Raw genomic sequence first — 24,974 nt, 5'->3', positions numbered from 1 at the left:
TGGGCACAGGCCTCCTCTCATGAGCGAGAGGGCTTGGGCTATAGTCCCCACGCTAGCCCAATGCGGAACATCTTCGCAGATGTATGCAGGTTTACTCACGATGTTTTCCTTCACCGAAAAGCTAGTGGTAAATATCGAATGATATTTCGTACATAAGATCTGAAAAACTTATTGGTACAAGCCAGGATTTGAACCCACGACTTCTGGATTGAAAGTCGGACGTCTTATCCACTCGGCCACCACCGCTTTTCGGGATCTAGTCGTAATAAAACTACAGAAAACACATAAACATGATAAGCATTTAAATACTTAATTTTAATAATAGTTTATAAGTTTTGTTATTGAATAAATCTTTTCACCTACTCGTAGAACTTAATATTAAAAATAAATTGAAAACTAAAATTTTAGACGAGGTATTCTGAAGCTTCTCCTACCAGGCACGGCACCCATAAACGTAGCAGTAAATAAACCGAGCCTTTCAAGCGATGACTAAACATAAGGCGCTACAAAATACAATTTATTATCCCATTATTATAAGATATTCTTCGAAATGTAAGCGTATTTTGTTTGGCGAAGGCAAATATTGTACGTGAATAAAGCGCGCCGTCTCGAGTGGGTACGGATAATGTTCAACACACTTTATATTTCGAGAGTACTAAAATTGTTTAGCTATCGATCTAGTCTAGAATTTCAATATCCACTTAGCCTAGCAATGTACAAATTGCAGAACATTCCCAAAAAGCGGAAACGTTCTCGAGAATGTTCTCAGAACATTCCTGCAACATGGAAATTATTGTTTAAACAAGAGAATATACTTGAAATAAAGTTTAAATAGGCATAACTTAAAACTAAATGTTATTATGCATATATTATTGTCTATTACAGTTAGCTATTTTGTTGATGTGATAAATTTACCATTGAAGTTGCTTAAATTCTCACTGTATATCAGAGAACATTTCGACTTTCGACAATTTTTTCCAAAATTTTTTTTTTTGTTTCATTAGAATCTAGAGGCCTCTGTCTCCCGCCATGCCAAATCTCAGCGCGCTCAGACCAACTTGAAAAAATTAAAAAAAAAGTCGGCCATTTTGATTTTTTTTAATGCAATTTATTTTGTCTCGGGGCCCTCTATGACATTTGGTCGAGCACCCCCCACCTATCACACACCGTTTAAAAGTTGCCATACAAAATAAAAGTGGCCAGTTTTCCCGCAATTGTAGCATTTTTTCAAAAAAAATTTTTTCATAGGCATCTAGGGGACCCCGAGATTCCGTGACCAGAATTTCAGCGCGCTAGGACAAAATTAAAAAAGTAAAAAAAAAAGTCGGCCATATTGAAAAATAATGGCGGCGTCAAAAACTGCCAGGGTCCGTCTATGACATTTGGTCGAGCACCCCCCACCTAAGTCTGACCGTTTGGCCGGGCCGTCATACATTTTTCTGACCGGAAGCGGACAACCAAAAGTCGGAATTTTCTGGGGGTAAGGACTACACCTAAACTATCGTGAATATTCATGGTATAAACTACGATAAATAAATAAATTCTCGTTCTCGAGAACATTCTCAGAAGTTACCGAGAATTTCTCATGTGGAAAGTTTCGCAACTTTGGAAAGTTCTCGTGCGTGCATTGCTAACTTAGCCTATGTTTTTAGGACTTAATCTAAAAATAAAACGCTTTATTGATGCGAATAACGTTTTAAAAACCTTTAGGTTAGGATATGGCGTCATTTATGAATTCATGAAGGGACTGCGACATTGCCATAAATAAAGTATGTAGGTACAATTTTGTAATGGTCCTTTTTTAATTTTTTTATTTATGGTATATGTTTTAAGGCTTACATAACGGGTACTTACGATATGCGACTGTAACACTTGATTTAACCGACTTACATTGACACCTTGACTGGTTCATGGTATTAGCAGCAGCATTAGTTACTTTTGCCGCAAGGGTAACTTTCCATTTCTGACCGCAGCTGCCCTACTAGTTCGAACGCATCGGTGTTATTGTAAATTTCCATAGTACATAAATTGCATGGTAATGCTGCTGTCGTTGGAAATGGACACTTAATAAAATGGGTGATGTTCGCACCGGCTTACTGACGCGATTATGACATTCAATCCGTTCCGTTACTTATTTTATGAAGGATAGCAGTAATGTTGCACGCAGCAGATACAGTTGAGTCGCTAGCGACATAATTCACGTAGGGTTCATTTTAATCTAGTTCGGCCATTCTCAAAGCTCCGCTGAGCCCTAGGGCTCCGAAAAGCCTCTAGGGCTCCGCGAGAACACTTGTAAAAACAGCTGTTCTATGGGTATGTATTATAAATTTATTTGTATTTATGTTGTTACAGATGACCAGCATGGCCCGTCACCTGTTCAGTCTGTGCGCGCTCCTGGCGCTGTCGGCCGCCCGAGGTCAGACTGGTGAGTCGCGCATCGCATGCGCCAAATTTACCTAAGGGGCCCACTGATTAACAGTCCACTGGACGGTATAGGCCTGTCAATTAGAACAAAATTTTTAACAGTTCCGAACAACTAAATAAAATAAATTTTGTTCTGTCAGTTGACAAGCCGATACCGTCCGGTGGGCTGTTAATCAGTGGGCCCCTATACGGGCCACTCCACACTAGCGTCTCCCGAGCGTCGGCGTCTAGTCAACTCTATGGTTGCTGTTTGACGCAACGTTGGCGCAACTGCGCAGCGACGCCATTTTCTATAACGCACTAGAAGCCGACGGTCAAAAGACGCTAGTGTGGGACCGTAACGGCGGCTCTAGATACACACTCGTCGAGAGCCAGGCCGTGAACGTGTGTACCTACGTACTGAGGGCCTACCGCGGACCACGTTCGACGTGTTGCCTCTCTGTCGCACTTGTAAATTCGCACGTAAGTGTCACAGGAAGGCAACACGTCGAACGTGGTTCGCGGTAGGCCCTCTGCTCCCTTCTCGTCACGGTCTTACTCGTCTCGTCTCGCCCTTCTCATATTGGGTCGGGTTTTTACCGGTACTATCGGCGAGAGGCTCTTGACGAGTGTGTGCAGCCGGCATTAAACTCACTGTCCAGGGGCTCTATAAGACTTATAATATAAGTGTATGAGGCCAACATGACTCACATTTTCATATCAAATATTATTATAAGCACCTGTTTACACCGATATGAATTCGTCACATAACCCCAGGGACTGACGCTGGAACTTTCCAGAGTAAATTGGCTCTAAGTGATTTTTTATGCGTAATAGAAGATGTACCTGGTTTATAGTTAGACTTAGAGCGTTTTTACATCGTCCGATCCGATATCGGATGTCAGATACGACCACAAAGAAGAAAATTCTTAAAAAGTGCCATTTCATATTGGTTAACTAATTCATTTGTGAAATGATTAATGTTAAAAAAAACTTTAAACCAAGAACTTGGTGCCATAGGGCACTCTTTAACAGCTGCTTTTCTCCAAGGATCATCCAAAATCGGATCGGACGGATAAAAGTGTCAGTCTACTGAAATTTCACTTCTTTTTCAGAAACTGAACCGCCCACCACTATCACCACCAAACCGCCACCCACCACCACCACAGCGGCGACTACCACTGTCGCCTGGGAGACCAAGACCCTGAACGAGGGCCAGGCCATTCAGAAGGCCTTGCAGTATCTGCTGCAACACCGGCAGCCGGATTGGGGCTGGGGGAATGATACGCATGATGTCATGCTCACTCTTCAGGTGCGTTTTGTGACCTCTTGCAAAGTTCTTTTACCCTGGTACAGTTTTTCTCACCGTCTGTGCAAAACCGTATTAAAGCCTTTTGGCAACTGGCTGTGCCCATTGCTCTGTCTGCATAGGGCCAGTGTCATTTCCGAGGGAATGGATTTGTAAGGGTAAGTTAGCTATAGCAGCGAAATCTCCCGTACTCCTGGGAGATAAAACCCTGAGGCCCCTGAGGGTCAGGCTATCCAGAAGCCTTTTCAATATCTGCTGCAGCATCGGCAGCCGGATTGGGGCTGGGGGAATGATACGCATGATGTCATGCTTACTCTTTAGGTGCGTTTGTGAGGATCTCTTACAAAGTATGCTACCCTGGTACCCATGGATCATTATTAAATGCAATTAAATCACTAACTTCTGTATTTCGTTCCAGCTTGCAAACAACACTGGAAAGGAGATAGAGCAGCAGGGATTGGAGATGCAGCTCTCTGCCAAACAAATGGAGATCGAGATTCTACTCATGATGTCAAAGTAAGACGATATAATTTCTCTATTATTTACATCCTGAACACTAGCGCCGGTTAACTCGCTTCCTAATTCCGAACAAAATGCACAAAGTCGGACTGTTAAGGAGTGCTCCTGGTACTGGTTTTCTATACAAATACAGTACCGGAACCGGGAATTCCCGGTTCTCGCCATACAAACTCAGTACCGGGAGCATTCTCATATGTAGTAGGATTTTCATCATCATCAGAAATGTATGAGCTGCGCTCTTGTTGCTGAAGCAATCACAGGTAGATATTTCTTTCCTTGGCCTTTTCCTTCACAGCCTAATACGACACGACATTCACTTTAAGTAGAATACTCAATAGAAGAATGATTTAATAATGTGTAAGAATCGTGAAAGTTTAAATCAGTGTTTATAATAGAAGAATCAAATATGTATGACTAAACGTATGTTGTCATCTCATCCCTCTCAACAGGCACCACGAGTCTCCCCCGCCGCTGGCGCGCCTTGCCGCCTACACCCTCGCCCTCGGCGCTCTCTGCAAGGACCCTCGCTCCTTCCACGGACGAGACCTGGTAGCAGCCCTTCTCCACCGCGAGCCACCACATGACTTCGACTTCGCCTATGCTACTCTGGCTGCCTGTTCGTCTGCAGCTCATGTCAGACGTCGCCATATCAGGCGGCTGCTGGATATCGCTAACGCTGCCGCTGATCATAGCCTTGGTAAGATTGTTACTACGTTTGTAACTGATAGCCTCTTTGCAAAGACCCTCGCTCCTTCCACGGACGAGACCTGGTAGCAGCCCTTCTCCACCGCGAGCCACCACATGACTTCGACTTCGCCTATGCTACTCTGGCTGCCTGTTCGTCTGCAGCTCATGTCAGACGTCGCCATATCAGGCGGCTGCTGGATATCGCTAACGCTGCCGCTGATCATAGCCTTGGTAAGATTGTTACTACGTTTGTAACTGATAGCCTCTTTGCAAAGACCCTCGCTCCTTCCACGGACGAGACCTGGTAGCAGCCCTTCTCCACCGCGAGCCACCACATGACTTCGAATTCGCCTATGCTACTCTGGCTGCCTGTTCGTCTGCAGCTCATGTCAGACGTCGCCATATCAGGCGACTGCTGGATATCGCTAACGCTGCCGCTGATCATAGCCTTGGTAAGATTGTTACTACGTTTGTAACTGATAGCCTCTTTGCAAAGACCCTCGCTCCTTCCACGGACGAGACCTGGTAGCAGCCCTTCTCCACCGCGAGCCACCACATGACTTCGACTTCGCCTATGCTACTCTGGCTGCCTGTTCGTCTGCAGCTCATGTCAGACGTCGCCATATCAGGCGGCTGCTGGATATCGCTAACGCTCCGCTGATCATAGCCTTGGTAAGATTGTTAACACTTTTGTAACTGATAGCTTTAAGCACTCTCTGCAAAGAACTGCGTTCCTTTCACAGACGTGACTTAAATATATATATGAAGAGATCCCTCAAAGGGATAAATTCGCCTTTGTACTTCTAATAATTGTATGTTTACTATATGTCTTTTTGTACAATAAAGCGTTACTACTACTAAAACCATGATCCATAGCTATCTAATTTTATCATAAAACGTAACCTCAAAAACTACCAGGGTAAACATGGCAATTGTCTAGGTTCTCTTGATATTGATATTTATTGAAATTTTACATTTCCCGGTCAATTGTGTTGTTCGTGATGAAGGTTTGACAGCTGTGATAAAGTTCAGTTAAAACTATAGGTACTTAACACTCGTACCTACTTATCTTACTTAACCCTTAATAGGGCACCGGTCATATATTTACCACTTCGTTCTGTCAGGCACAGATTAAACAACTGTACCGCTATTCGGAACCTAATAATAATATTGAGAATGGCAACCCTGTTGTCGGTCGTATTGTCCTTTTCTAGCATATACGTCCCTCTCTCTCCCACACTCCCACCACACAGCAGTTTGCTTTTTGGCGGTTGTCGCAAAAACAAATTTCCAACTCATTGGCTTGCTGTTTTTCCATCTGGAAGGTCGTGAAGCTAAACTGCTGGTGAGTTTTTGAATTGTACCCCAGTTTAGCTGACTATATTGAAAAACAGTTTCTAACGGCTTTTGCCGTTCGAAATAAATAATTAAATTTAGTGTCCGTTAAACTATCTAGCAAATAAAAACGATCCGGAATAGTAATGTGTAAGTTTTCAAAGGCTGCCTGCGCGCACCGTGGCTATGCTAATGAAAATACTAAAACACATAATGGTAGAAAACACATCGAGCTGGTAAAGCGTGCACTTGTCACCATTAGAACTTAATTAATATTATACCTACATTAAGTCTCTTCAGAGTCTTATTACTTATTACTTTAAATCTTTGTGTGTCTATAATAACGGTTGAAATTAGGTATAACACTTAAATGGTGATGTGTGGAGGCATACCCTTCAGTTTTCAAATGATTTGTGTTTTCGAATACGAAAGGATCGGATAGTTAATACGTGTTACGTAGAACCTACGTATTAAGGTAGAAGCTTATAGACGTGTAGGGTTTATCTGTCCAAGTATCTATCAGCAACTTGTCGGTTTATCCCGTTCCGGGTTAAATATAATATTGCATTTTTGGTAATAAACTTGCTGATAAATAACGTGTACCCGCTTAGGAGTCGACGAAGCCCCGCTTCGCGGGGCTTCTATTTCCGCTCTGAGGGACACAAGGTAACGAACAAACCTACATCGCAAGAATTGCATTTATTTTTGTGGAAAGTGAGTACTTCGGCAGTACGTAAACTTAAGTCTGACTAGATAAAGAGATATATTAGCATGGCTCTGCGCAAGAATGACATGGAAATCCTTAAGTATTTCACTCCTTATCAATTTACATCTCTCCAACTAGATCTTAGATTTTGAAAAAAAAAAAAAAAAAAATGGTTAAAATGTAGGTAGATAGGTATCTCTTTAAATAAATAACAGGTACTAACAGCTTAAAAGAACTCTTGCATGTAGTTGCTATATGTGCTTGTATTATTTTGGATTTGAATAACTTGATTATTCATTCTATATGTAACTATAGGTACATACAAGACGGTTCTTTAAGCCTACCTACCTACCTACATAAATAGTACCTACACTTGTAAACGTTTTAAATAAAATCGGAAGCCTGTGACCTGAAAGGGCATTAACAATATGGGAATGTTTAGATTGATTCATTGACGAAGACGCATGGTTTGCTTCATAATTTCAAATTATATTCGCTAACTGTAGAGTTAAAGTTTAGTCATGGCAAATCTCGTCACCGTGAATGACACTTTCTAAAAGTGCCTATTAAAGTAAATCCTTTCCCCTTGTCGAGCGAAGAACTCGCAACTAAGGGAATATTACCCATAAACATAAACTTCATTTGAATGATATTCTTAAGCTATGTCTGTTATGGACTATGGTTCCACCTGCGTAAGGTGTGCCTAAGAGAATCTTTTATTCAGTCACAAACTAACGTCAAGTTATTTGTGATGATACCAATATGTTGTGTACCTATTTAAGCCTGCGCAAGGCTGCCATGTTTCCACCTGCGTAAGGTGTGCCAAAGAATCTTTGATTCACTCACAAACTGATGTCAAGTTACTGATGATGATATTACAACCTATATAAGCCTGCGCAAGGCATGTCAGAAATTAAATGATATGGTCATAACACAGGCGAGCGAGTAGGCCACAATCATAAAAATATAACAAAGATGAATATGTAAATACCTCCTTTTGGACAAAGGACAAGTGAAAAGGGTTCTAACAAAATAATGTTCTGGGTAAAAATCAGTCGAAATAGGCTTCGTTATTCGAGGTTTCATTTTTGTTTACCAATCTATTTTAAGGGTCCCGGACACCCTATTGGCTAAACTCAAAATTGGAATAATTAACATTTCTAAAATTATAATATAATAGATATGAAATAACCTAAGATTCCAGGCCTATCTCGACTCATTTTTATTTTAAAGATGAAAAAATCTTTGCACCCTAATATAAAATTGTGGTCTAGAGACGCTAAGCCTCATAACGTTGGTGGCATAGATAATACTAAGAGATTTAGTCACCTAAATTCGACCATAAGCCCAGACAGAATATTGATATTTAGAATAAGGTGTGGTCAATCCTCCAAGGTCCAGATAATCTGTGGACTCTAATTAAATCAGGCTCACTTAAGCTCACGACACAACATAGCTTACGGTTCAATTCTGAAATAAGCTATGTTTAATATCACTGATGGTGTGAAAATAAAATTACAAGAGCACAAACAGCCTGCTCAAGGTGTACAAAGGGTTCCGTTTAGCGGCCCTATGAATATCTCAAAAAACCTTTGAAGTCTATGCCTGCTATGACAGACTAGAAATTAATATAAATTATATTTGCCTCGAGAGCACTAGTCTTTCAGTTAACATTTTTACGAGTACCTACCTATGTAGGTACACGACATAACCAAGCTTAGGTACCTATTTAATTATTATATCCCTGACTGGCATGGTATAGGAAAATTGTCATGTGCTGCACAAGCATGTTGGAAATAAAAATGTACAAAACTGACCTAACGGGGCGTTTATGAATGATTTATTTTACACCCTTATGTCTGCCTTGTGAACCTTGAGGATTCGAACCACCTTGATCGTAAGTGCTCCTATGCACAGATTAAGTTTATTTTAAACTACCCATGCACTAATCTCAAAGGCACGTGCTTCTATGCACGGACCAAATATTGTTATCACTTAATTCACTTAACATTATTCGTCATAGTTTGATACTATACGTTTAACAAATGTACCCACCGTGGAATGTAATGTACCCAGTCATAAGGTTTTTAATAAACAGTGACTTAATGGTTTGCACGAACGATTCTAGTATAACTTCTGGGCGGTCACGTCTAGGGCATGACCCTCTAGTTCTCAATTTATACAAAATTATAGCATTGCGATACTGTTTGCTTTGCACAATGTGAAATAGCAGCAAGCCTTGCGAAAAGGCGAAGCTATTTTGAAAGGCGAGTACTTTTCAAAAATACATTGTAATATATATAAATATGTTTTTGTCGCGGAACAAGTACACCCAAACAAATGCAGTCATTTATTATAATATGTTGGCAAAACTCTGCAAAAGATTTATATAGTCTGTCTGTACAGTGTCTGTCTGTACAAGGCATCAATGCACATGAATCTCTTGAAACATGGAGGATCAATTAATTTACACTCCGTCTGTGTCTTGCTCCTATTACCAAATCCACAAGTTAAGGACCTCAACCTATATATACCGAGTATATATAGGTACCCTTCTTGCTCGAGACCTGTAAAAAATGTACACAATAATTTCATGCAGTCAAGTGTCGGAAAACTAGATCCACACACTTAGCGATATCGTGAATATATATCCAAGAACTCTGTATATTGCCTCCCAGGAGGCGGGATGTTATTAGACTAACCTATATAGTAGGTAGTAGGCCAGAGATATAGTATACAAAAGTACACTGGCCCAAATTAAGTAATGTTATATTTCAGAATATAAAATAATTTACAATCTTGCTATTATTGAAATATAAACAAGTAACAATTATCCTTAGTTCATAAGGAGGATAAGTATACCTAAATATCTAATAGATTCGACAAAGTGTTGATTCTAGCATTGGATAAAATAGGTCCCTCTTAAAGGGCCTCTGCGCTGTGGCTTTGGGGCCACAGGCGCCCGGCAAATGGTCGGGAACCCCCTGGTTTCCCACAGCAAATAATGTAAAATCACGAAATAAGCACATAAATTTGTATTTCGGTTAAAAGCACCTATGCGATGAGCTAGGGTTTCGAATTAAGTATCTGATTCCTTATAATTTACACACTGAATAGAGAAAACTGAATATTCAGAATTAAGCAATGTCTTTGAATAGTTTACAGAAATTAAGCCACTTTAGCGGTCAGAACCAATAAAGTTTTAAGGCTTATGTCTACCAGTAGGCACCAGATAAAGTAAACCACTAAGAAACTACTCTTACTACATATATACAAATTATTGAGTAAAATTAAGGTTATGATAGCTAAACATGAATTTAATTAGAATGACTCTGCAAATATTATTGATAAAGTTCTGTGGCAATTCTACACAAGAACACCACAAAGCGTCATAACTAGTGCCACAGCGCAGTGAACAATGAGTGTTGTGGCTTAAGCTCTCATAGTACCTAACCTTCACACTTTTAAGTAAGGTTTATTTATGTATGTACAGTGACTTGCGTTCTCGTTAGTAAAGCATATAAAAGGGTTAAATGCATTTTATAGCTATAACTATAACCTATAACCAAGTATATGGCTTACAGTCATTAAATAAATTTAGTGATTCCCTATGACATTTGAATAAGTACCTAATTTTATTAACTCTGTTTGTGGTGATAGTGATATAACGAATAATTAAAATATTCGTCTACCTAATCCCGAGGGATTCTGGAAATAAGAAAGGTCCTGTCCTTGTTATATTCCTGCAACTGCTTACTTTACTATTATAGATAATTATTATCAAATTTGATAAGAATTGCGACTTATAAATAAAAACTACTCTAGTACGTTATTATTTTTATCTTTTCATACTTGAATTACATTACTCCTTATAACAGATGTTGTATGCTCTTTGAAGAGTAGACTGACTTATCACATCTTCTTTTACCTAGTTTTCACATACCTACATTTAAGTTATTAAGTATAGCACCCTTGTGGTGACTCACTTATTCTTTTTGAACATTTATAAGTACATTAAGTACGTATACAAAATGTTAAGTTAGTATCATAATCATAATATAATGGAATATCAAATTGTATGCTTTACTAAATACCTCTCTCCTCACAGGTGTTAAAATAAAGGGTGTACTGCATAATTAATTAAACACTCATAATATAATAATATTACATATACATAATAAGTACATGTATAATCACATTGGCTTGGCGTCTTCCCACCACCAGGCGATAACAAACACGTCTCAATATTATTATTAGGTTCCGAATAGCGGTACAGTTGTTTAATGACAGCGTTTTACACAAAAATAAAACGCTAATTAAATAACTTACCCTATTCGGAACCTAAAGTTTTAATCCTGCCTGGTGTAATTTTGAGACAATGAGTTGGAAATTTGTTTTTGCGACAACCGCCAAAAAGCAAACTGCTGTGTGGTGGGAGTGTGGGAGAGAGAGGGACGTATATGCTAGAAAAGGACAATACGACCGACAACAGGGTTGCCATTCTCAATATTATTATTAGGTTCCGAATAGGGTAAGTTATTTAATTAGCGTTTTATTTTTGTGTAAAACGCTGTCATTAAACACAATTTGACTTATCTGGTGGTTTGATAGGTTTATGAACGCGTACATAACCTGTCATTCATAAAAAAAATATGTTGGCAACACTGTGAAATGTCAAACGTAGGTTCTGTACCTGCTAAGCAGAAAATTTGAAAGTCAAACGATTTTTATGGTATTTAGAGAATATTTGTTATCAAAGTGTTCTAACAAGATTCCGGTAGGTGGTTTTTGTTGTTTTTATGTAGTAATTTGTTATTTTATCTAGCTCATCACGTGTTATCCACCCTAAAATACATATTTCCACGGTTTGGGAAGATAGCTCCAAGTTGGTGGTAAATATTTTACCAGTGCCCGTTACGGTCATAAAAGTACGGAACCATGTTAATTTTTTTTTAATTGTTTTCAGTTAGTAAGTCTAGAAAAAAGAAGTTAAATGACAAAGATATTTAAGAAATAATTGAAAATTATCTTTCCAGCCTCGAGAGTAACTCAATTGATGACATGGGGTACATTTCTAATTTCGTTAATGAGTGTAATTATGACAACCATGTTTTGCGAGGGCTATCAAAATTTTTGAGTTCACAGGCTGACGAAGAGCGTTGTGTTGATACTAGATATGATTATATAGAGGTAGACAATATTACAATAACCGAAAAGACCTCACGAAATGCTTTAGATACTGGTGACCATGGGAAGAAAACATGTGATGGGGCCCTTTAATTGATCTTCCGAAGATATCTTCGGATTAGTTGACCGTGTAACCATGGAAATTGAGTAATCGCAAGACCTGTTACTCCTTTAAATAGTATGCTGACCCCTATTGCTCCATATAATCCTATTGAGACAACTGTTCCTCAGCCCAGTAAAGTAACGCCACTAGCTATTATTGTACAAAATGAAATTACGAATGTCGTGTCTAGTTCCCTTCCATGTTCAAAGCAGACATTGCCTCCGGTCATAAATCAAAGTATAGGTACCTCAACCAGCTCAAGAATGGTCTTCAGATTTCCCAGCATATCGCATACGCAAGTTTGATAGACCAATAGCATTTACTCACAAAACACAACCTGTCAGTTTCTTTCACCATTATTTGCATCGTGACGCATCGTTCGTGTTGACGCGGCCTGCGAACTTATTGTAGTTAATATTTAGGCCATACAAAAGTAATCTTTACATTAGGTTTTAACAAATAAAACCGAAATACGCGCGTTCCTCGGTGTACTTATTTTGATGGGGCTCAATTCACTGCCTATTGCAATATTGCAACTTGTATGGATCTTCAGATCTCTTTTACAGAAACCCAGACATTTTTGAAGCGTTTACATGTAAAAGATTTAAGAAACTGATACAAAACGTTCATGTAAATGACAAATAGTCAGTTTTACCTATCAGGACAGTATTGGCTCATGCAGCACGAACGGGCAACGGTAAAATACTTACCACTTCCTAAAAACTATTAAAAGGTAACGGTCATATAGTTACCACCCGGTTTTTCATGAAAACTCATATCCTGAAATTTTTTTTTTGCTATCAAGTTGATTGTGGCCACAATAAATATCTAACTCACTTACATAACTTACTTTATTTCGAAATTTATATCTCTGCCCTATTAAGGGTTAATCCTTAAATAAAATTAATAAAAGCCACATCAAACGCCTCCGAAAAATGTCACAAAAACGCTCTGTGTTTGTTGGATCAAAAGTATTAGCGTTTCACACTTGACTTGGCAGAAGACAAAAAGGAAAGCCCCTTCGGCAAAGTCTGCTTTTGTCTTACAAACACTACGAATAATAGTCCCCTTATTTTCCGGGTAGAGGCCTCAAATAAGGAAATAATCTAATCATTCGCTGGAATGTCTTGATTGGATAAGGGGACAAACAACGAGGAAAAGTGGTGCAAATAAATAAATTGGTGAAATCCGTCGCCGATCTAATTCGATTTTGATTGATGTCACGGTCACTAACATTCTTTATGCAACCGTTAATATATATATGTATAGCATTATAGCTAAGAGAGAAAATATATTTTAAAATATATTATCAGTTGGTGCAGATTGTCGGCTTTGGTTGTCCAAGGACTTGAAATATCAAATGTATTATTGGATACTTTTATTGAAGTTCCTCACGTTTTCAATTAGATTTTGATTCAAGTTCGCATTTTCTGTTCGACAGATCTAGACTCATCTTTATTACGTCGTAGTATATATGTAGGTAGCAAAATTATCTCGATATATTGACGCTGTTTCCGTTAGTAGTTTAAGTTCAATTGAGGTAATAATAATTTACAAAGAAAATAAGTATATCAGGATCTGTAGACGTGGATTTAACAAACAAAAAAAAATACTTTTTCAGACTACTCTTCATTCAATCTGCATTACAGATACAATCTCGATGGTGATCCTGGCGTTGCGCTGCGTAGTCCAAGACCACCGCCACCGCAGTCTACTCCATTTCGTGCGGCGCCCCATGGCGGGCCTGGCGCGCCAGCAACATCCTGACGGCGGGTTTGGGACGCAGCTGACGACCACCGCTCTGGCTATACAGGTATGTTTCTATTGTTGTCAATCTGGACACTGAATACCACATCGCTAAAATGACTTGGTTCTTCACCCAGGTGCCTTTGGCTTTCCCTCTTCTTTTTATGCCATATCATATGGGCTCAAAGGGCTATAGTTCGGATACGGGAATTTATTTTGGTAGTGATTTGAATTAGCGACGACAGAGATTAGATATTTTTCTTGTGAAGATAGGCAATAAAGTAATAATTTCCCGACAAATCAAAGTACTTTCTCTTCAGGCTCTAGAGGACTCTGACAGTGGACCAGGCGCTCATCAGCACTGGAGCCTTCCTTCAGCTCGCAAATGGCTGCTGGAGCGGCAACAAGCTGACGGCGGTTGGGGAGACGTTCGTGACACTGCTGCTGCCGTTGCTGCCCTCACTCCTGCTTCCCTGGCAGCAGTCAGGCCACCGCATTGCAGGAACAAGCTGCAGGATAACCGGAATGAATCCCTAGGTACGTTGTTTATGGCAGTTTCTTCAATTGCTAGATGACAATCTCTTCACATTTAATTAAAATACTATAGACCGACCGCTTAAATGAGTCCGCCTGCGCGGTACGGGGGTGACGTACGCCTGCCGCCCGCACCTTCCCCGCCACCCTTAGTCGTCGTAGGTACCTCGTCGCCCCCGTACTGTGCAGGCGAGGACTCATTTAAGCTGTTGGTGCTCTCTAGTGCTTTATGTTTGCATCCCCTTGAAACGTCATGGCCTTAATTTTGCCAATATTTCCTCTTTATCATGGTCATGAAGATCTTAACCGTGTCATTTCGTCAGATAACAACAACGGCGACGGCAGCCTGAAGATGTCATACCTGTCTCACACGAGCAACGAGTCGGACGCGCGCAACGTATCCTTCACCTACACTCTATGGCTTGGCACTAACGTCACTGAGAACTACACGCTCTACATGATGGCTCCAAGGTACCTAGTCTGTCTCATGACCCTGTCACCAAGTGTGAGCAAGTGTGAGCAACGAGTCGGTCGCGCGCAACGTATTCTTCACCTACAACAGCTGAAGAAGGTGAAACGATTGTATGTAATGTACATTTAACCTAAGATACTTTTTGTACCCTTTTTCTGCAAATAAATTATTTCTATTTCTATTTCTACACTCTATGGCTTGACACTAACGTCACTGAGAACTACACGCTCTACATGATGGCCCCGTACTTTCTATAAGTCAAAGAGGTGCTAGATATAAGTTTGGTAGCACATTCACTACATAAATTGCTCAGACATTTGAGAGTGCACCAGCGTCGCTCTCAGCATCAGTGGCCGTAAGACCAAAGCGTTGATTATGTTCAAATTATGTTGTAGTTATCTATTAGCATAGATCGCCAGTGCCAGTACATACGAGTATATCGGCCTTCTCTAGAAATAAAAGTGCTGATATTGTTGGTGGTGAGTGCAAAAACACTAATATTTGAGGATAACCTTTTTTCAAAAAATAGAAACCGATTAGTTTTAGCAATAAGGGTTATACACAAAATGCACTGGTTATGATATATACTATATTTCATCAGCCCCCTTTTAATTGTTACTTATATTATTTCTCTCCCCTCTCCCCTCCCTCCATAGAAAATAGCAACGCAAAAACTAAGAATATTCTTCTCATTTCAGAAACATCTCTTTCTACCACGTAATGCAAATGGCAGCCGAGCAAGACCCGAAGTTCAAGTTTGAAGCCAGTGAGTGGCCGAACGGGCATTACGTCCACACGCTCGCCGGACATAAGGAAGAACCGATGGGCTATCATTACTGGTTGCTGTACCGTCTGACTGAGATTCCTGACCCGGCCAGCCCGCCTGGCAACCAGCTTGTGGCTCCAGTTGGTAAGTAACCTACAAACTCCTGATCTCCTGAACCCTTCCTTCATATCTTGTAGATGTAGATGCAGTGTAGGGACGCCTGGCTGGAAGCAGGCGGGCTATCGATCACGTGTTGCGTTCATTCAGCCCAGTTCCCTGGAATCGGAGCTGCAGGTTACTGTCCCGCCTGTCCCGGCGGCATTCCCACACCATTCTCCTCAAATCTTCTTGTTTTCCTGCAGAACAGAAGGACATCTTTCAGTGTGTCCTTACCGAATGTATTATATAGTCTCCTCCTTAACACAGTGTAGACAGGAGGCGTCTCTGCTGTAATTTCCATTATCTTTAGATGAGGTTATTGAGGGTGTTATGACCAGTAATGATACCCGTCAGAAGTCTCAGACTGCTCTTACCTAGTTTCAGAAGATACCTGGTTCCTACATATCTTACTACCTGAACGTTTATGCCGTAAGCTCCTTGTATGTTCTGTCATATCTAAATGGTTATTCTTTTCCCTATTCCAGGTGTCGACGACCTCTTGGTAGAGGACGGGGAGCACTATCTCTTCTGGTACAAGAAGCTGTAAATCTCAATTTTCCTTTGCTGCGCTACCAGCGGCATCTTAGATCGTAGGTATCTTGAAGGACTTTGCTAGAAACTTAATAGTATTTTAACGGAGGCACAAACTAAGCAGTGAAATAATTCGTTCGCAATTATCAGTTTGTTCGGAACTTATGCGCAGAATTTCAAGAAAGTAAAACATTGTGAGGAATCCGGGCTAATTCCAATACGGCCTAGATATCCCTTTAAGTTAAAAGTTCACATAGCATAATCGTAGTTTTTGTGAATAAAGCATGTGCCGATGCTTGGAATTGAGAAGACAAGGCCCGGACTCACTTAGGATTAACCAATTCGTTGCGTGTTCCATTTTCGAAAACTTTTGGCTGTGGCGCGGAACAATAATTCCATGACACGGCAGCCATGCCATGCGCCATAGAATATGATGACACTCCTCCCGTGTTAAACGCCACACGTAAAAAAAAACATTTATGACACGGCAGGCGTGTCATCAGCACCGAATCGGTTAAGGAAGCGCTAATACCTAAAGAATCTGCAAATATCAGATATCTACAGTTTGCATCTGTGCGCTCTGGGTTTTTGTGTACGCCGTATCATGCATAGCGAGATTGTGGATTGTGGGCAAGGGGGAACCAAAAAGGCAAGTGGAAAAGGGGAAATCATGAAATCGCCCTCGCAACTCGTGCGCAAACTATAGACACTACATCTTGACATCTAACTTGCGAACGAAATGTTTGACATCTGCTGTTCTTATAATAATAGTATCAAATTAGGATCTAGTATTTTCTTCATTATACCGGCTCATTTAGTATTTAAACTATTTATTTCCTTGCTTAGGATATTGACAAGTTGTGACGCATACCAAATCTTTAGTGTAGTCTATTTAATTAATCAAAAGACTATTCGATCCAGCTTTTAAAATCATTTCAGTAAATAATGTCGCTAAGGCGATTCACATACTGACACCGCAATATGCCGCAGAGAGCGGAGTGACTAACTTAGCAATGGATTTTTTTTTAATATAACACGCCCGACTGTCTCAGCCCCGGTGTGAAAACCGCCTAAATGTCATTCTTTGGCAGATCGTGGTATGAGTGTGTGAATCGCCTTAGAAATAATGACAACATTTTTTAACTTATATGGTTTTACAAGTTTTTGGATAAGAACAATATTTTTAATGTAAATATTTCTGTCAATGTTGGTACCTATTTGATTGTGACTAGCCGTACTTTTTTCTAATCTTGAGACCTACAAGCCTGAGCGGTTACCGCGTAAACCGGAATTCGCAAATTGCGGGGATCTTTCTCTTTTACTCCAATGAAGGCGTAATTAGAGTGACAGAGAAAAATCCCCGCAATTGGCGAACTTCGATTTTCGCGGTTATAGCCCTGGTTTTATCCATACAAATCCAGAAAAAAGGTGTTAGCGAATATGTTGTACTAAAAAAATTATCGGTTGGATAGATTCGACTTTTTAAAACTAGACTCTATGCCGCACGGATTTAAGTATAATTTCAAATAAATTTGTTTTATATACGTGCGTTAATTCGTATGTGGTAAAAAGCAGACAAAATAAAATATAAATCTCTAATTTTTGCTTCGTTTAGGTTTTATGGTTTTTTTTTTTGTACAATTATTAGTTTCTCTACTTAAAAAATATTGCAATACTTATTATAGGTATGACTTATTTAAATACCTACATTTTGTAAAGTTTACAGTGAGTTGTATTGTTTTACGAAAATCCATATTTTACAATGATATTTTAATTGTTAAATCATAACCAAATAAACAAACAGCAAACACTGTTTAGGAATTAAAACTATTAATAGAAAATCTATCTAATTCTGATATCATCATTTTTATACTTCAAAATATTGATGTTACTGTTAATATTATTAATAGACATTGAGTTAGTTGGGCAGTATGTACATTAGCTCTGTAGACACCCACAGTGAACTTTCCTATAATTATTGTGACTATGGAAATAATTTATTGCTGCCAAGCAATTCCAAGCTCGATATGGCTTTGAAAAGCTGTAGGGTCAAGGCGGGATCAGTGGCTCAACGTAAACAGTGGCTCAGTCGCCCAAATATGCTCATGGTCTGATAAAACATGGTCTTCTCTTCCCAGAGTGACACAAGCCTACGTCACAATAACATGGCCGCTATACGTAGCGCTATCGCATATTATCATATAGCGCTGTAGCATGATGACGTAGGTTTGTGTCAGTCACGTGACCACGAAAAGACGGGAAGAGAGTACCAGGTGGAGTATATTATCATACCATGCTATACACTATAGCACCCTTAGGTAGGTACGTGTTAGAATAACCATTGGTAAAAATACCGTTTGGTATGTTCTATCCCTTTTCGGTAATCCGACCATTAGGAAAACATCGTGAAGAGACGTACAGCAGCGCAGCGTAAAAAATTGTTACGCCAATTCTTTGGATTAGGTTGCCGAATCGGACGAAGTGCAGTTGAGATTGACTTCTCAATATTGTGGCATATCATGTTCACACACGTTTCCTATTGACTTTGAAGTGATTTATTTTAAAATTTTCTATATACTAAATTGTATGGCAGTAATGAATTAATTCGGTGGACATTTCTGTGTGTAATCTTCAATAGTAATAGAAATTAATAATCATTTTAGAGGAGACTGAAATGACTCAAATATTAAGTGCATTAGTATGACGTTTTTATTGTACCTACTGAATGGTTCTTAATAATAAACTATTATAAAACTAGTGTTGTTATTTATTTAGCCTGAAAACCTACGCCCAATAAAGCCACAAATCCCGCATCATTACAATACAAGTGCGAAAAGTAGGAAATTCGCAACGAGTTGCAATAAATTCTACGCCCAATAAAGTCACAAATCCCGCAACATTACGAAACAAGTGCGAAAAGTAGGAAATTCGCAACGAGTTGCGATAAATTAAAACACAACCGAAAGTAGTGTTTTAAATCGACACGAGTTGCGAATTTTTTCGCACATGTATTGTACGTTTTACAGTACATATGGCCCTTTAAATTTTCAACATACGCATGTATACTGCTAGTTACCGCACTAGGCCGGTAAAGTAGCACCATATGTACTGTAAATATATTAAATATACGAACATTAAAAAGAGGAAACTTCTAATAAAAAAACCGTTGATTTTGAACCTTAAGCCCACAGTCATTAAGACGTGCCTTTGAGTAGGTAGGTACTTTTTCTAAAGGCTCCTCTTCACGTTGGACCAACGCCAACGCCAACGAGGGACGCATTTATGCGTTAGAGGGAGCAAGTGGTATTGCTATCTCATTCTACCGCATGGCTGCGTCCCTCGTTGGCGTTGGCGTTGGTCCAACGTGAAGAGGAGCCTTTAGGATTAAATAAAGCACATTTTGATATTGAAAGTAAACAAGTTTTAAGATCCAACGTTTATTAAATTTGTACAGTTTACAGTAAACACCAAGTTGTCACGGTAGGTACAGTCAGCTACCAATATATAGTGACGTCCAAAGTGGCCAAATATATCGGAACACATATTATTTTTATGGCAACATAAGTGTGTCACGATATAATTGCCCACTTTTGCCGTCACTATACCGGGTGTGGCCTGTAACATGAGCAAATAATTAAAACATAGATTGTACTCCTCAAACAGTGACACTTTTGTTCTACAACTTTTAAAAATTATGAATTATTTAAACTCCCTATTTTTCATACAAAATAAATATTATCTTCAATGGACGCCATCGCCACGCCATATCATTGTGATTGACGTTGCTTGTCACGCCTTAAACAAAACAAAATTTGCAATACATTGCGTCTTAGAATAAACTTTAAAGTGTATTAAAAATCAAACCACAAGTTATTTTTAAAGGTCGCTGAACAAATGTTGGTCAGTATGAGGAGTACTTAACAGCCTACAGTTTAATTTTTTGCTCATATTACAGGCCACACCCGGTATATTTGACGCTGACTGTACCTTCAATACCTAAGTGCAGGAAGCTAATACAAAACATCTCATACAATACCTCAAAAATGGAAAAATCTCATATCCTCATAAAAATATTGGGTAGCATTTATCATACATTTAATTTATATAATATAGTTAGATTAGTGCTTAGGTTCATAAGAAATTTAGTAAAATGTTTTTTAAAAACATCTTCAGTGTTTAAATTAGGCACACAACCTTTTTGAATTATATCAAAAATAACAGTTTTGTGCTTACATAAAATGTTTCCGTAACTCATACGTGTGTTAGATAATTAACCCTTTAAACGCCAATAAAAAAAAAAATAAAAAAATGTATATCTTAAAGTTAGTGATTGTAACCTCCTTTTAAGCTTTAAGTCTGTGCCAGGAGGTACCGCTCTTCCTTATCTGGAGAATGTTAATGGGCTACCCCACGCCAATGACCTTCGATCTGTATCCCTTAGTTTTCTAATGTTTTTTTGCAGCCTATTATATTAACAGTAACGGCGTTAAGCAATGTAGTATCCCATATTTACTTCAAAGTTCATTGTCTTCGAGATATTTGGCATCAAAGTTGAACAATTTTATGCTAAAAAACTGGTTTTCTGGCCATAACTTTTGTGTTAATTAGTTTAAAATTAAAACCTTGGACACGTCTTTCGAGACGTCAAGGACGAACCTAAATATGTAGATTTCGTACATGTAAGATCCTTCACTGCGAACTAGATACGAAAAAAGTGTTTTTTTAGACAATGTTTAAAAAATTCATAAAAAAATACCTAAATATGTTTTTTTTTTCAAAATCCGGTGGACAAAACCGGAGATAAAAGATTGAAAAACCGATAACCGTTCGTCTTATAATTCTATCTGTGGTGCAAAAAAAGGAGATACGATTCAAAACTTGTCAAAAATCGATGAAAACCTCAACAAAATTGTGCTACAACCACCAATAACGCCTAAAGTCGACCACAGCGCCAAAAACGCTTATAAATGTTATGGCATACGGTCAATGTCAATGCAACCTTTTAGCTTTCAAATAAGGTTTACATTGCCTCGTTTGCGCCCATAATGTTGGCGTATGAGTGACGATTTAATAGTCAGTCAAACCTAACTTTCACTGCTATGTGGTAGTAGCAGCGAAAAAGTAGTAGGTAGTACAAAGACAGCTTCACCACAGAATAATTAATAGTACTACCGTACAGAAAGGAAACTTCCTACAAAAACGAAGTTTGACAGCGGTGCAGGGTCGAATCATGCTGTCTCTTTCTAATATATGGCACTATCCCTTTCGGCTATTTAGGGTTGTCAAAAATCAAGTGATTATCTTATCTATGGTCGTGCACGCAAAAGGAAGTCAAGTGGTGCCAACCCTAATAATTGCTCGGAGCAATGCTGAGCCGAGCGGAGCCGAGTTTGACCGAAGTCAGGAGTTTCCCACCCCTGGCTTCACTTCATAAATATTAAAGTAATGAGGCCTGTCCTAATCCCTATAACGGATTTCTTCCAGTTAACCTTCGAGTAGATGAGTGGAAAACTCTAATTAGCTAGACTAACTTACGGAATGTACATTAATTCAAAGTGTGACTTATAGTTATGGCGTTTAAAGGGTTAAAAGAGCTGCTTAAAAATAATTCTCACTCTGTAAGTAACATAGTAACGAATAGTACCTAGTCAACTTTTGCTGCCATAGGTTTGATTTCAAAAGACCATAATATTTTAATAGATACACTACAACTTTAGCCCGTCTACAACATATTTCGATCTATTAAATACATTTAGCATAATATACATCATGACTGAAAAAAAAAAAGAATTTACGTTTTATTTCATCCTGAAATCAAATTACGTAATATCAGTTAATAAATGACACTTTCATCAATAAGCTTAAATATATAGGTAGTACATAAAAGTAAGTAGGTACACTCAGCGACAGAAGAAGCTGCGCCACAATTGCCCCTGTATCAATTTGAGCAATCCGAGCACTTTTGTTGCTGGCTGTACAACCAAATAGACACATGTAGTCTATTACATTTACACTACAAAACCGACACAAAACTCATTAATCTTATCAATACATTATGAAAATGTTCTCGTAAAATGGTCAGCCCTCCTAAACGTAATCAGTACCTCAAGGGCTACCGCGAAAACCGAAATTCGCAAATTGCGGGGATTTTTCTCTTTGACTCCAATGAACGTAATAAGAGTGACAGAGAAAAATGCCCGCAATTTGCGAACTTCGATTTTCGCCGTTATAGCCCTGGCATAGGTAAAGGTCTGTGCACACCGGATACGTTTCCGTAACGAGTACGTACACGTGCGCGTTGTAATATACAGATCCTCATGAGAGACGGCACACCGTTTGCGTGACGTGTGCGTGCACGGTTCCAATAATTTAGCGCACGCACAAGTGCATGTCTACACACACGCAGCCGGTGTGCTCTGTCCTAAAATATTTTTACTGTATTTTAACCTCTTTTTATCCAGTCACTTTGCTTTTAGTACAGTCGGTTCCCTAACATAAGTACGTATCCACTTTTCTATACAATTAGTATGGCGACGTGGGTACTTAAGTTGGTGCACCGACTGTTCCTGTAGCCCCATCAGCATCGCCATCGCCCTTATTTCCCAGGTAGAGTTCAAATATCAAACAAATGAGTTACGTAGTATATACCTACTTCATTTTACTACCTGCAATATAGGAAGGCTCGCCATTTTCCCGAGAACCGATTATGAACTCAATCACAAAGAGATAAGACTACATTTCGTTTGTATTAACGGTGCATGAATCGAGGCAGTACATTGTTACCCAATTTTCAGCTCTAATCTTCAGTGATGGCAGAACATATTAAGGGTCAACATTGTAAATTTATAACATCCACTGTACTGTACCATATGTTCTTGTGAATAAACGTTCATTCATTCATTCAGTGACGAGGGTTAAAATTTGTTTGGATTCATATTTACAATTACTCTAAGGTTTGTAAATGGGTGCTACCAAAAATTTTATAGTGCTACAAAAATTGTTACGCGTGTTTTACGTAATATAAGAATTTAGAGAAGTTAATCATGATGTTAAATACAATATAATATTATAGCTATTATTCTTAAATACAACCTTGAAGCTTAAAAAAGGATTTGAGAATATCCGTTTTTGCAGAAAAATATGTAATATATAACTAACTTCTCCATATTCTTCAAATACAAGTACATATTTACCGTCTAGTACAGTCAAAGTCAAATTAAATTGCTCAGATATATAAACGTTTAATATACCTACTTTTACTTACTTAAATATAAAATAAGTAAAATCCATACTTTAAAACGATACATAAATGAAAATATTAAGTTACTTGAGGACGCATATATTTGACAATAACTGTTAACTATCATGTTCACAGCCTAACTACCTAAATGTAACCCACCGAGATAAAAATATTATATTTATATAGTCTGTACTTTTAGGTATTGAAATTAATTTAAACACAGCGGGTACATTACAAATTCAGTCGTCAAAGAACATTTTACTCGTCTCTTATTTTTGTCTACCATATTGAAAATAAAGGTTTTTGCAAAAATTTAATTTTTGTTACGAGCTTTTATCGCTGACTATACAAGGTTAGGTTGTAATGAATTGAAATTGAGAAACAATTTTTGTATCTATGGTATTATCTGCTTAGCCGACTGATCACTGTTTTAAATTCCTTCAAAATATCTAAAAATACAGGCTTTACCTAACCACAGATTTCTTATCCTTATTTATACATGTAAAAGGGGTACAAAACATCAGGCTAGCTAGACAGGTGAATATCTGAATATAGTGCCCAAAAATATTATATACGAAACCTGTATTGCAGTCAAAGATGTCTTATTTATAAGAAAAATACCGTAGGTACACGGCGGGAAGTTGATATATTTTATTGAAGAAATTTGAACTTAAAATAAAATCACATAAAGTTCAAATTCCTTCAAAGTTTTCTCGCCATTTATCAACTTTCCGTCGTGTACGGAATTATAGCCACTATTAAATAAATCTGGAACTGCTGAAAACGAAAATTGCCGCAAATAAATCGAAATATCTAATTTAATGCATTGCGAGATATAGCTTGGCAAAAGAGTAGCAATTAAAAAGTGGCAACACTGTAGTGTCGTCCCTTTCAAGCCAATTTATATAAGAAAACGGGACGACACTACAGTGTTGCCACTTTTTAATTTCTATTCTTTTTAGCCAAGCTGTACCTAGTTATTCATAATTTCTGAACATATTGGTAGATATTTGATTATGAATTAAAAAGCATGACTTTCCATCGATTAACGTCAAAACAAAGACTGACAACGTAAAATTTTCAACAGATTACGGATGTTATACCTACCTCTTTGACGGGTTGCAATTTGTAGATATATATATAAATATTGAAGTTGCAGTTTAGAATATGCTTGTACATAGGTCCGATTTATATACCAAAATATTATAAATTATATTAGACACTTACAACACAGTACTTAATCTGACTATCTGTATCATTTTGAAAGTTAACCTTTG

At 38.5% G+C, this 24,974-nt stretch overlaps 1 protein-coding gene across 1 annotated transcript in view; it reads left to right on the top strand.

Moving 5' to 3' along the window:
- LOC134674396 (uncharacterized protein CG3556) overlaps nucleotides 1–19,214 on the top strand; it is a 188,628-nt gene extending 169,414 nt beyond the window's left edge. The window contains exons 3-11 of the mRNA XM_063532465.1: nucleotides 2,353–2,425; nucleotides 3,519–3,715; nucleotides 4,131–4,228; nucleotides 4,681–4,928; nucleotides 13,899–14,062; nucleotides 14,316–14,532; nucleotides 14,853–15,000; nucleotides 15,700–15,911; nucleotides 16,412–19,214. Coding sequence (XP_063388535.1) covers nucleotides 2,353–2,425; nucleotides 3,519–3,715; nucleotides 4,131–4,228; nucleotides 4,681–4,928; nucleotides 13,899–14,062; nucleotides 14,316–14,532; nucleotides 14,853–15,000; nucleotides 15,700–15,911; nucleotides 16,412–16,473 — 1,419 coding nt within the window. The 3' untranslated portion in view covers nucleotides 16,474–19,214. The remainder of the gene's footprint in view (nucleotides 1–2,352; nucleotides 2,426–3,518; nucleotides 3,716–4,130; nucleotides 4,229–4,680; nucleotides 4,929–13,898; nucleotides 14,063–14,315; nucleotides 14,533–14,852; nucleotides 15,001–15,699; nucleotides 15,912–16,411) is intronic.
- Nucleotides 19,215–24,974: the final 5,760 nt, after the last annotated feature.

This window comes from Cydia fagiglandana, chromosome 20 (genome assembly GCF_963556715.1).
Source record: "Cydia fagiglandana chromosome 20, ilCydFagi1.1, whole genome shotgun sequence".
Classification (NCBI taxonomy): Eukaryota; Metazoa; Arthropoda; class Insecta; order Lepidoptera; family Tortricidae; genus Cydia; species Cydia fagiglandana.
Note: the sequence above shows the minus strand (reverse complement) of the source record. Positions and strands in the feature narration are given on the sequence as shown.